We start from the raw sequence: 13,819 nt of genomic DNA on the forward strand, positions 1-13,819 counted from the left end.
CCTGTTTACAGTCGTAAGAAGCCCCTGTAGCATGTTTTTCCTGTTTACAGATGTCGGAGGCCCCTGTAGAATGTTATTCCTGTTTACAGTCGTAAGAAGCCCCTGTAGCATGTTTTCCCTGTTTACAGTCGTAAGAGGTCCCTGTAGAATGTTTTCCCTATTTACAGTCGTAAGAAGCCCCTGTAGCATGTGTTCCCTGTTTACAGTCGTAAGAAGCCCCTGTAGCATGTTTTCCCTGTTTACAGTCGTAAGAAGCCCCTGTAGCATGTTTTCCCTGTTTACAGTCGTAAGAAGCCCCTGTAGCATCTTTTCCCTGTTTACAGTCGTAAGAAGCCTCTGTAGCATGATTTCTTTGTTGCATCCGAAGAATGAGGAAGGAATATCTACCATACAGGGAAATAACTGTACCGATCTGAATTTAAATTCGTTATACGCCCAACTCCAGTTGTGTTTTCGTTTCTCAACAGCACATGAGCTATATTTATCTCATCTCTCATATATAAAGTGGTTTCATTGTGATAGTTTCTCTTTGTTTTGAATGATTTTGTAGTCAATAAAATTTGGCCTGGTTGCGCTCGAGTCGCCCGTGATACCTGTGAGTGAACATGTTATCTGGTGGAAGATAAACAATGAAGATTTTATTATATGACCTGAAGATATTATTTTTTGTTTAGTCTGAATATTCTCATTTTGTATCGAATACATTGTTAAATTTATTGTTGTTGATTTTTTTTAATCTTAATACTACAAAAACGTCTTTAAAATAAGGTAATATGCTTTTAATTAATATATATGGTAAAGGCTAGACAGGTGAAATGTAAAGACTGATACCTGATTAATACATGGGCTGCATTTTTCCTTATAAAACAATAATATTTGAAATCGTACAAATAAAAAATCAATGGGTTTGTCGGGAATCAAACATGTGATATCCACCAGCAGTCGATTGTATAAAACCTGGATAAGGAGTCGTCAGGCTATCTTTGACCAGTTTTTATATTTAGGAAATCAATTGGATCGTTGTAATAAGTAGTTAAACATTGCCCAATCAGTAAACATTTCGCTAGATGAAAGCAGCCTTGCTGCAACTAAGAATTACCGAATTTTATTTTATAACTTACAAATCAATAATTATATATGAATGGGTTCCCTTACACGATAAGTTTTAAAAGTTTGAAATTGATTGCAAATATACATTCTTCTAAAGAGATCATTCGGAAACGAAACCCGTATGCTTAGTAAGAATACGTAAGACTCGGTTTGAAACTGCGAACTGAAAATAATGATAATTGCATAACTGTCAAATCCATCTAGCCCTCCAGCAACGTCTTCAGATGGTCTCTCAATATCTCAAAGGCTTGACGTATGTGTGAATTGGATTAATAAAAAATCTCACAATGGCTTATATTGCTCTCAAATTACTTATACAGTAAGAATGATGTTGAAACAGAAATAAATTATCAATACAATACAATTGCAGATTGATTATGTCTAAACAAAAACTTGTTACATGCAATAAAATCTCCCAGTATGGCAAGATGAACTAGGCCATAAAAACGGTTGAGGCAGCACACTTTGTAATCCTTCCTGTCTTGATTAAAGCTCATCCGATCTTTAGCAGCGCCAGTACACCACCCACCACAAGGCAGACAGGCAACCTGCTCTCTCCCGGACATTCGGTGAAATGAATACCTCCTGCAAGGAACATTACGTATAAAATATAAAAAATACTTGAAAAATAAACAAATACATTCGAAATAAAAATCCGTATATCAGTCTTCTTATGCTTTGTGCACATAAGTCCTTTTGGTGCTTAACCGTCGATAAACTAAATAGGATCATCGGTAAATGTATACTCGATCGCATCTGTTAGAAAGAAACGCAACAGTACTGTCGACCATACATTCTGCAATATGAAGCAAAGTCCATTTATTACACAACTGTTTAATACCATGTCTGTTGTCATGTACTGTAGTTGGTACATTCAATCGTTAAACATAACAACACTTTTTTACGATATGTTTGTTACAACTCAAAAAAATTGTTTATCAGAAATCAGTTGGTCAATTAAAATATGTCAAATGCATGCTACATTAGGTGTGCCTTAAATAATTGTGTTCACTAATAATAAACATAAACTCCATGTGCCAGTCAAAACTTATTTGCAGTCAAAACTGAAAATGAATAAGGAAGTAAAGTGATACCTACCGAATACCAACAACAGTATTGGTAGGGGTATATATTTAGAAGTTTATTATTGCCAGACATAACCGTTTACAACTACCATGTACAGTAAAGCCCCTATATGCGACCACTCCGTTTATACGACCAACCCGCTAATAAGACCGATTTTTTTAGACCCGATCTTTTTCCTCTATAATTCAATGGTCGTAAACCCCGAAAAAAAAACGAGCACTCCGTTATTCAGTAATGCGACCACTTAATCCAGTTCCTCGCTCTCTTCAATAATTTATACACATTTAATTTTTGGATATATTTTTTACAACAATTAAGCATATTATTTGTTCATTAGGGATATCCATTTTAGAACTTGAATAATGAAGCATACATCTTGTCATGTTTTAAGAAAATTACAGATGGGATCGTTGCATCGACAATTATCATCATCGTCATTCTGTAAGGGACGTGGTTTAAAATTGAAATAGCTGTATAATTTCGAGGACCTTTATGAGTATATGATATATTTTACGCTAATTTCTCAGACGTGGAAATAAAAATTGAAACTAGTGGCACTGGTTTACAATAAAATATTTATCATTAAGATGAATGAAAAGACTAAACCATTTCAAATTCTTATTTTCATCCAAACACCTGAGCAAAATGCAGGCGAAGACAAATAGAAAACATGTCTAGATGCACATAATCTTAAGTGGTTACATATTTATAACCACGCATTGAAACATTGCATTGATATCAAAACTAAGAGCAATTAAGAACAAATGCCTTTTACGAATACAATAAGGTACGCTGTTTGTTCGTGTAATCTTTGTGATATTTGCTCAATGAATAAATGTTCGGGACAGTCCTATGTCCCAAATATTTTGGAACAAAATAACAAGCTTTCTTACAGATATACTTGAAGCAGATACATCGACAATCAAATACAGCAAAGTCACAAGTGTTGGGGATCGGACCGAAAAATACTATTGATAATCGGTTTAATAAACCGATCAATGATCGATAATTAATCGCTTTAATCATCATTTAATTATCTTTAGTCTTCATATTAATGCACACGTTTTAAGCATCAATGTTACCTTACAATATTGTTTGTACATTTCTGACTTTGTGTTAATCACATAATATATTCAGAGCGTGGCTATCATAGAGTGGTTACAAGTTACTATTACAGAGGATGAGACCAAAGGCTCTATTTTTTGTCTTACGTTTAGTATTGTATACATGTGAAAAATAAACACAAAGAAAGATATCAATTTCTTTTTAATAATCAATCAGTAAAAAGTACAGTTGAATATACGTTTTACAAGAATATTTTCTCTCATAAAACTGAGAAAACTAAATTCTTACATGGTAAGAAGTAACAAGTTTTAAAAATCATTTTTAAACCACAATCATGAGAAGTTGAGAACCAATCCTTGCAAAGCAGTTAAATTATAAAAAATGTAACAACACACTGACTCACTGATAAGAATATGACTAAATAACTTAACTAAGTAACACCTTAACATTTCAGCATTTACTAGCATAAACCTGAAAAAGAAAATAAGTCAGTAGCGGTTACGTCCCTTGTTTCTATAATCGATTGTTCAAATTTCACTATCAATTGTCTCCTACGGAGGCATTTCCGATCAAATGTCGATTATAATCGATCATCGGCACAACACTAAAAGTCACATTTTTTGTAAATTTCAAACGAGAGTCACGTTTTAAAAAAACTCTCTTATATTTTATCTTCCAAAAGTTCCTTTCACCTTTCATTAGTTTCTGAAATATGCTCTGGGCAATATTTAGAACTGGAAATAAAAGATCAATGGGAGATAACTTGTTCGCTATGGATTTTAGACAACGTTGTATCCGATTCCAATGTCATTTATAAATGTCATTATTTTTAACTTTTTCTTTAAATAATAATGCTCCGGACAAATCTTGCTTTAAAAATAATAAACAATTAATATCTATGTTTCCAGTATCATTCAGTTTCCTTCAAGTAGCACACTAGTTCACAAAACATATGTAAGTGCGACACAATACACATGTTTCTTTCCCTTTGTCACTATTTTTGACAGAAGGTACACAATAAGAAACGTTATTACTTGGAAAATATAATTATCAATGTTAAACTCATTTGACCGTTATGATAAAAATGATTTATATACAGAAAAAATATAAGCCTTTATAATTGTATTATTTTCAATAAACAGCTACGTGGCCACAGGCTTCCCAGTTAAAAAGCTCTAAATTATTGCATGTATTACTCTATATGTATACAAGTCATATATTGTTGTTGTTTTTGTTTTGCTCATTAAAGTTAAATGAATAAAACACACAAATGCATAAAATTAATAACACAACATGTTTTGCAACCTATGCCCCACTGTAATGATATTATTTTGTATAAAATATATTGTCCTTTTAAGGTTTTCCCTAATCAATTTCATAGTGATAAATAAAATCATTATGTTAATTGCTATCGATGGAAAATGATAAACGCCTGGAGCATAATTAATTCATAAATACATTAGTATTTTTATTCTAAGGGACTTAACACCAGATTGGCACCAAAAAGTTTTTTCTGTAACGATTCACAGGACAATTTTTTAATAAAATGTTTTACTCTTTGATATCATAGTTGTAAAAAAATACCAAAATGTAAAAATAAAAATCGAGTCAAAGGCCGGGTTCGAACCGATGTCGCCAAAATTGCAGTCCAGTGTTGTATCCACTGTGCTACGAAGGTTTAACCTTAACCTTTGGAATATATAAGCTATATGCTGGGTATACATACCAAGTAATCTTTTTTAATGAAAAAAATACGAAAAAACTGCGAAAAATAAATTAATTGTAAACTATGTGGTACTTCAGTTAGTTAGTTTAAATGCATTGTACACATCGATACCAAAATTATGTCAGTTTTCGACAATTTTCTTTTTTTTTCTCTATTTCATCATACGGTGCATAGCCCCTTTTTAGCTGCACTCTCACAGATTGAACGTTTTGACAACATTTTTATTTTTTGTCTTGGAACGAGCCAAGTTTAGCAAAAGTCCATGGAAACCAGTTATATAAGACTGCTGACAAAAAAGCAGATCGCAAAGATTTATATTTAAGTTTAAAAATTGATGTTTTATGCATTTTTCTTAAACCGCTAGTAACGTTAGTAAGACATTAATTTTGGAACGAAAATATGAAAATCTACGATCTGTTTTTTGTCAGCAATCTTATCATTGGTTTGCTGATATTTACGCAAAAAGAAATGCTCTTTCTAAGGCAAAAAATAAAAAAAGTTGTAAAGATAGTGTAGTGTGAGTGTGCAGCTTTTAATAAATGGAAACATTTCTGACAATTCATGAGATACTAGATTCCAAAGCATTGTGTGAGGGAAAATGCTAGTCCTAACAATATCATCTTTTTATTATTGTCTATAGTTATATTTACAGGTTTTAGTGCTTCCTATTGATACAGCAGTGAGACTTTTAAAACAGAATATGCTGTTAATTGTACAAATGTTACACAGTTCAAGTGTTACGACTGAAATCAAATTGAGAAGTACAAGATTTTTCTATGATTATCACCACACGAAAGCAATATACACTATTGTTACAACTAAACCAGCAAACGGGACAACGATTCCACCGATCGCAAAAAGAAATGCAAATTTCTTCCAACACGCTGAAATATAAAACGAACAATTGATAAATCGAAAACTTATAAAATAAAAACCATAGTATGGTAATCTAACAGTATGAATAAGTCATGCTAATAATTATGTGAAGTATATATGTGCAAAATGGTTAAGAGTATAGGATAGCTCAGTATTAAACAACTGGTTTTGGTTTTATATCGGTTTCACGAACTATGTATTTGTTGTTACATTTTCAAGTAAAACGAAAACTAGTTATATCATTTGTTTTAACGAAAACCGAAACCGGTTTTTGAAACTATCGAAACCCCTACCGGATGCGGTTTCATCGGTTCGTTCCATCCTAAAACTAGTTTACTTCGAAAACAACATGGCGGAAAGTGCTCATCCATGATTGTTGAAACTCAATCTTTTTGATAACAATGCCTTACAATTGGCGAATGAGCTTAATGAAAAAGGCAATATTAATAATGGCTACATGTAGTAGCTCCACCGTGTTGTTGAAACTGTACACTAAACCATGCATTTGTTATTTTAAGCAAAACTATCAAAACCGGTTTCGAATCTGCTAAAACCATTGAAACCTAAACTGAAACTGGTTTGGTATCAACAAAAAAGCCCTTAGAATATGTATTTGTAAGCAGACATGACCGTTCACGTATACCTTAATAGTTCAAATGCTACCTCGTTCCCGACTTAACAAAACCGTAACGATTGGTGAATATATCATTTAGAATATGTAAACAATCTAAGCCGAAAAGAAAAAAAAAACACAACAACACTTCATTGGTAATTGTTCAACAATTAAGTCACGATTGTTGTGCTCACAAACTAGTTTAAAGCCCCAGTACATTTATATTTTACTGACCGTTTCAAGGCGGTACCTAACAATCCTTGATAAATACATTCATATTTTATGTAATGTAGTGTGTTGTTTGTAGAGTTTTGTGTTGTTGTTTAAGGTTTCTTGTTTGTGACTGTTTGTTTTTGTGTTTCTATGTCTTTGGCGTTTACCATAAACAATTATGCCATTAAACGGGATTTGTGTTTAAACTTTAGACTACAGGACTTATTTCTGTAGTTTTTCATTTAAATATTGACCTAATGAAACATGTAACAGCAATAATGTGGTATACCTTGTTTAACACAAACTAATATATACCAAATAATATGATAGTCGTTATCACATCGTGCACTATTTGTTTCAACTCGTTTAAGAAATGCACCAGTCAATTGTAACCACACCCCCCCCCCCCCAGGTCCGGGGGTATACCGGGAATACCCGGGGAAATGGGCCGTGTTTTTACCTTTCAGGTGGCCCCGGGCAGTGCCGGGTGAATGCGGTTGTTTTGTCTTCGCGCAAAATATAGCGGGATATGGGCCTTACCTAGGTCCCTTGTGTGCGGGGGCATTCAGCGGGGATTTTACCATCAGTTCGTCCCCGAAGAGGGCCGTGGCTACAATTGACTGGTGCATAATACGTTGATTAGCTCGCCGAATGATTTCTTACTAACAATATGACAGACCTTGTTGAATAAAGTTGTATATTATAACATGAGTCGTGACAGATCCTACATACATTAAATGGTTGGATATATGAGTTAATAAAATCAAGCAGGCAATGCAACTTGTCTTTTCAGGAAAACGTACAGTTAAACTTGTTGCACCGACTGTTATCATCAGCATCAGCTACAACATCATTCTGGGTGGAATTTGCAGCAGTGACAGGGTCTTGGTTCTGGGCGGTAGAGATTTGGGGCTCCTGCAGGGGCTTGATCTCGAAATGAACCACGTGAGCTTTCGGCTTTTCCCCGAAAACACATCCATCGGTCGGCGGAGTGGCTGGGTGGTGCAAGTTGAATACATGCAAATATAAATATATATATATACATTTCGGAAAGGCGATTAATTACAAAACCATAATATATGACAGGTAACAAAGTGGCCTCTTTGTGATAAAGAATGTTTGTTGACATTAATGACTCTCTTTAGAATCGACTTTAAAAATTCTCTGAGAATCACTAAATCATATTCTGTAATGATCGAATGATGCAGAGTACGTGACAATATATACCGAATAATTGCACTGTTTATCTTGGAAGTATGCATTTACCTGTATGCTCTAGAAGTTTTTTATAACTCGAGACGCTGGGATGATTTGCAGGATCACTCCCCCTGTGGTAATCATCGAGTACTGCATCTACCTGAAACACAAATAAACTTGTCAGGCGTATCCCTGAAAGTACAGATAACTGAGACTATCTTTGTTCGTTTGTAATTGTCCGGCCAACATAACAAACTAATTTATTAAATTGCCAAATTTGATTGTCCCGTGAGCAAGCAGTTATATAAGAATGCTGCTCTTTTAATGTGTCTGAAGTTATCACTCGGTCGTTAGTTATAAAAACAAACTATAAAATTGAAGTACTATACTGTAATCATAAGTTTAACCATTTTTACCGGTCATACTTTATATTAGTTTATCTTTCTAATTTCAAGTTATAGTACACAGTGGACAATGATTTCTTTTCTTAAAACGTTGAAATGATCAAATGACGCTCTACAAGCCTACAAGCTATTAAGGTATGACGTCACCATTGCGTCATATGTACTTCCGTTGTGTGGAAAATAAAAAAATAATGTTTTTATGACTGATAGACATGTTTTCACATGCTCAATACACTGTAAATCAAAAATATCATTATTCCTGAAACTTTTTATACCTTGAGTATCTATTATTGCTTGATTTATCATTAAGAATAGAGATTTAAGCATAAACTGCTGCCCTTTAGTTGAAAGGTCATTTTGGAAGAACTGTCATGGCGGACTGTGCAATTTTTAGAGTTTGTTTTTCAAATGGAGAGATTTTTCTTAGGAATAACTTGACCCCCCTTTTTATTGGCTTAAAATGTAATTTAAAGCTTGTACTTTTAGAATATAATTATATGTTTATCATAGTCTGCATTCGCTCGAAATGCCTTTAAATGTTGTCTAAAAATAATCATTTCACATTGAATTATAGAGGAAATGACAAATGGTGGTGTGTAACCTTAAGCCAAGCAGTGCGAGGTCTGCTTCGTTTTCTTTAACATTTAAAAATGAACTGTAATTCTCGTTTTAACTCTATAATAGGAAACTTTCTTATAAAATAACTCTATTTGTTAGAATATATTTAGAAATCGAGCAATGTATAACAAATAAAAAATAGAAGGTCCCTTAACATTTTCAACCGTCGGAGCAGTGTTCAGCGAAGTGTGCGTAGCCCTGTGAGCTGTTATGAGGGCGGCCACAATAGTTGGTTCCTGGTCAGGAGTCTGGTAGTCGCACCCTTTGATAGGGCAATCTACGGCAGGCATGGTTGCCTGAGACCGTGCTCATCAAAATCCCGATGTCTTTCCAGAAACAATGAGCACAGTTTTCTAAACAAGATACTTAAACACTATTTATACAGCTCAAAACATGAATATCCAAGCTTTATTCCAGGAGAACTCTTTCACTCAAGATAAACGCAAAAATTACAGTACCTTGCAGAGACAGCCTAGAATACATGTTTGAACAACAGGTGATATCCAGACCTAGGAGCGAAGGCACATGTATTCCAGCCGTCCCACTCGTCTAGTGCGTAGAATCCCAAAAACAAGCAGCGCAGGGGAATGTTAAACAAGACAAGTCGTCAAAAATAGCTAGCCTATGTTGCCTTAATGGTTTTCCAACAACAACTGAGAGGCACTAATTTTGCAAGGTTTAATGAGTAAACGGTTACAATAGTTTGCACCATACGACTATAAGATTATATTTATTCGAGTCACTTCAACTTGCGCACCAGCCTAGCAGCGTGAATGACTTACAGAAGAGAGACATAGTATAAGCCTCAAGGCTTTCTTCTCAATTCTGTGTACACTATTATTTTGTGCATAATTTACATGTTTTTCTGTTTCAATGCATTACGTATTTGGTCTTTGTTAATTTGGATTATGCTCAAATTTGTAGAACTAAACTAATTGTAAATATTATATCGAAATAAAAATTGTTTAAACCAAACGGTTTAACATTTTAGATTAAAGAAAATAATGATTATACATTTAATGAAAATAACATTTATCTGCTAATAAAAGCTCAAAATATTTCATTGAAAGCACAAAAATAAGGGAACAGTGATCTTAACAAGTGTCGGTTAAAGAACTTTCATTTCATATGAAATAAACAGAAAACAAAAACGTGTTAATTGCAGTGTTAATATTCATATACATTTAAAAAAAACATCTCAAGAGAACAGATGACTGTATAGTGTATAGTAATTAAAGCAAGGTCTTGTTTCAGTCTAATGGGGTTTTCTTCATATTTTTAGCAGGGAGTTATTTAATAATTTGAATATATTTGATTTAATCGTGCACGACATATACAATATTGAAAATGATGTGAGAGTAAGTGACAGACCAGACTTCAGTGAGGATGAATATCTACACCGATAACGTGCCAGATGACATTTTACCTGGGAAAATCCAGGACAAAAACTGGTAACGAACTTGGCAGATATCTACTTGACTCATGTTAAACCACAGGATTAGGAATATTCAATGGCAGAACAGATTGAGACTACGATATATGTAAATTTAAGTGTGTTTAATGACAGGGTAGTAGTGCAATATATTTTGTTATGTGTCGAATCGATTGTTTTAATTATGTGAACAATATTATTTGTCAGTAATCCAAATACGTTGTACTTAAATATTGTTTTAGTACTGACATTGATATACATTTAAACATTGATAACAACTTAGATAGCAATAAGTTAAAGTATCTATGGACGTCTGAGAAAAAAAAACATTTTATGTTGAAAATTTATCAAGTGAGAATGTGGCACTGACCCTTTAAAGATGCACTCTTACTCCCAGATAAGATTTACCACAATTAATAATATTTTTTTTAATATTTCTAAAAGGATGAATCAATGTTGAAAACAATGGTTCTTATGAAGGATACCGGGTTTAATTTGAAAAACAATGAGCATAAAACACGGTATTTCTACCTTATTTGACTAAAGTAAACAACAGTAACTCTTTTAGCATTCACCAATCATTTAATATGCTTGCGCTTTCTGCTATTAAATACACGGTTACAATCTTGTTATCAGTAATTAATATTTTCCATGAATTTATCATTTAGTAAATAGTTAAAGGTTTATCAGTCAAAATTGATGTTTGTTATAAAGTATTATGTATTGATTTTGAATAAGAGTGTCACTTTAAATGTTAATAAAAAGACCTGTCAAGCAGAAAGCGCGCTCGACTATTCCGCCCGTTTTAAAGTTAAATGATTGCAAGTTTTTTGGTGAAACATTCACGGATCACTGTATAATTTGATCAAATTCAAAACCCTAACCCGAATGTCCAAACCGAATAATGATAAACAGCCATCATATCATATGCAAAAAAGAGTTATCTTTCTTAAATTATTCACATGGTTGAATAGTAAGAAACACATGTCATTGCCATGGCAACGATTCATTGCAATGCATGATGTATTAGCAGAGATATGGACATAAATGTGGTTAAATGAAAAATCATAACCATAATTTCTATGTCGAAACTCAATGGGCCATAATTTGCATTGTTTGCAAAACAAAAGTAATCTAACTTGGTAATGTAAGTAGGCTGGATGGTTGAGTACCATCGTATATGTGTGCTTACATGCAAACCTTAACAATAATTTCTTAGTTGAAAAATAAAGGGCCAATCCATTACGACTGTATACATTATATTCAAATAAGTGTTATCTTACTTCATTTATTAAGTATGCTGAACAGTTGTGACCACATTTTCAAATAAGTGTTATTTTACTTCATTTATTAAGTATGCTGAACAGTTGGGACTACATTTTCAAATAAGTGTTATCTTACTTCATTTATTAAGTATGCTGAACAGTTGGGACCACATTTTCAAATAAGTGTTATCTTACTTCATTTATTAAGTATGCTGAACAGTTGGGACCACATTTTCAAATAAGTGTTATCTTACTTCATTTATTAAGTATGCTGAACAGTTGGGACCACATTTTCAAATAAGTGTTATCTTACTTCATTTATTAAGTATGCTGAACAGTTGGGACCACATTTTCAAATAAGTGTTATCTTACTTCATTTATTAAGTATGCTGAACAGTTGGGACCACATTTTCAAATAAGTGTTATCTTACTTCATCTATTAAGTATGCTGAACAGTTGGGACCACATTTTCAAATAAGTGTTATCTTACTTCATCTATTAAGTATGCTGAACAGTTGGGACCACATTTTCAAATAAGTGTTATCTTACTTCATTTATTAAGTATGCTGAACAGTTGGGACCACATTTTCAAATAAGTGTTATCTTACTTCATTTATTAAGTATGCTGAACAGTTGGGACCACATTTTCAAATAAGTGTTATCTTACTTCATTTATTAAGTATGCTGAACAGTTGGGACCACATTTTCAAATAAGTGTTATCTTACTTCATTTATTAAGTATGCTGAACAGTTGGGACCACATTTTCAAATAAGTGTTATCTTACTTCATTTATTAAGTATGCTGAACAGTTGGGACCACCTTTTCAAATAAGTGTTATCTTACTTCATGTATTAAGTATGCTGAACAGTTGGGACCACCTTTTCAAATAAGTGTTATCTTACTTCATTTATTAAGTATGCTGAACAGTTGGGACCACATTTTCAAATAAGTGTTATCTTCATTTATTAAGTATGCTGAACAGTTGGGACCACATTTTCAAATAAGTGTTATCTTACTTCATTTATTAAGTATGCTGAACAGTTGGGACCACATTTTCAAATAAGTGTTACCTTACTTCATTTAATAAGTATGCTGAACAGTTGGGACCACATTTTCAAATAAGTGTTACCTTACTTCATTTATTAAGTATGCTGAACAGTTGGGACCACATTTTCAAATAAGTGTTATCTTACTTCATTTATTTAGTATGCTGAACAGTTGGGACCACATTTTCAAATAAGTGTTATCTTACTTCATTTATTAAGTATGCTGAACAGTTGGGACCACATTTTCAAATAAGTGTTATCTTACTTCATTTATTAAGTATGCTGAACAGTTTGGACCACATTTTCAAATAAGTGTTATCTTACTTCATTTATTAAGTATGTTGAACAGTTGGGACCACATTTTCAAATAAGTGTTATCTTACTTCATTTATTAAGTATACTGAACAGTTGGGACCACATTTTCAAATAAGTGTTATCTTACTTCATTTATTAAGTATGCTGAACAGTTGGGACCACATTTTCAAATAAGTGTTATCTTACTTCATCTATTAAGTATGCTGAACAGTTGGGACCACATTTTCAAATAAGTGTTATCTTACTTCATTTATTAAGTATGCTGAACAGTTGGGACCACATTTTCAAATAAGTGTTATCTTACTTCATTTATTAAGTATGCTGAACAGTTGGGACCACATTTTCAAATAAGTGTTATCTTACTTCATTTATTAAGTATGCTGAACAGTTTGGACCACATTTTCAAATAAGTGTTATCTTACTTCATTTATTAAGTATGCTGAACAGTTGGGACCACATTTTCAAATAAGTGTTATCTTACTTCATTTATTAAGTATGCTGAACAGTTGGGACCACCTTTTCAAATAAGTGTTATCTTACTTCATTTATTAAGTATGCTGAACAGTTGGGACCACCTTTTCAAATAAGTGTTATCTTACTTCATTTATTAAGTATGCTGAACAGTTGGGACCACATTTTCAAATAAGTGTTATCTTACTTCATTTATTAAGTATGCTGAACAGTTGGGACCACATTTTCAAATAAGTGTTATCTTACTTCATTTATTAAGTATGCTGAACAGTTGGGACCACATTTTCAAATAAGTGTTACCTTACTTCATTTAATAAGTATGCTGAACAGTTGGGACCACATTTTCAAATAAGTGTTACCTTACTTCATTTATTAAGTATG

At 33.0% G+C, this 13,819-nt stretch overlaps 1 protein-coding gene across 1 annotated transcript; it reads right to left on the reverse strand.

Annotated features, from left to right (window-relative positions):
* Positions 1–5,122: 5,122 nt before the first annotated feature.
* LOC128240045 (uncharacterized) lies at positions 5,123–9,680 on the reverse strand. Its single transcript, XM_052956530.1, has 4 exons — positions 9,064–9,680; positions 7,956–8,046; positions 7,493–7,684; positions 5,123–5,871 (listed from the first exon to the last, which is right to left on the reverse strand). The coding sequence occupies exons 1-4, from the start codon at positions 9,196–9,198 to the stop codon at positions 5,771–5,773; spliced, it is 519 nt and encodes a 172-aa protein (XP_052812490.1). The 5' UTR covers positions 9,199–9,680; the 3' UTR covers positions 5,123–5,770.
* Between the last annotated feature and the right edge of the window lie 4,139 nt (positions 9,681–13,819).

The sequence above is a fragment of the Mya arenaria genome, chromosome 7 (assembly GCF_026914265.1).
Source record: "Mya arenaria isolate MELC-2E11 chromosome 7, ASM2691426v1".
NCBI classification, from domain to species: Eukaryota; Metazoa; Mollusca; class Bivalvia; order Myida; family Myidae; genus Mya; species Mya arenaria.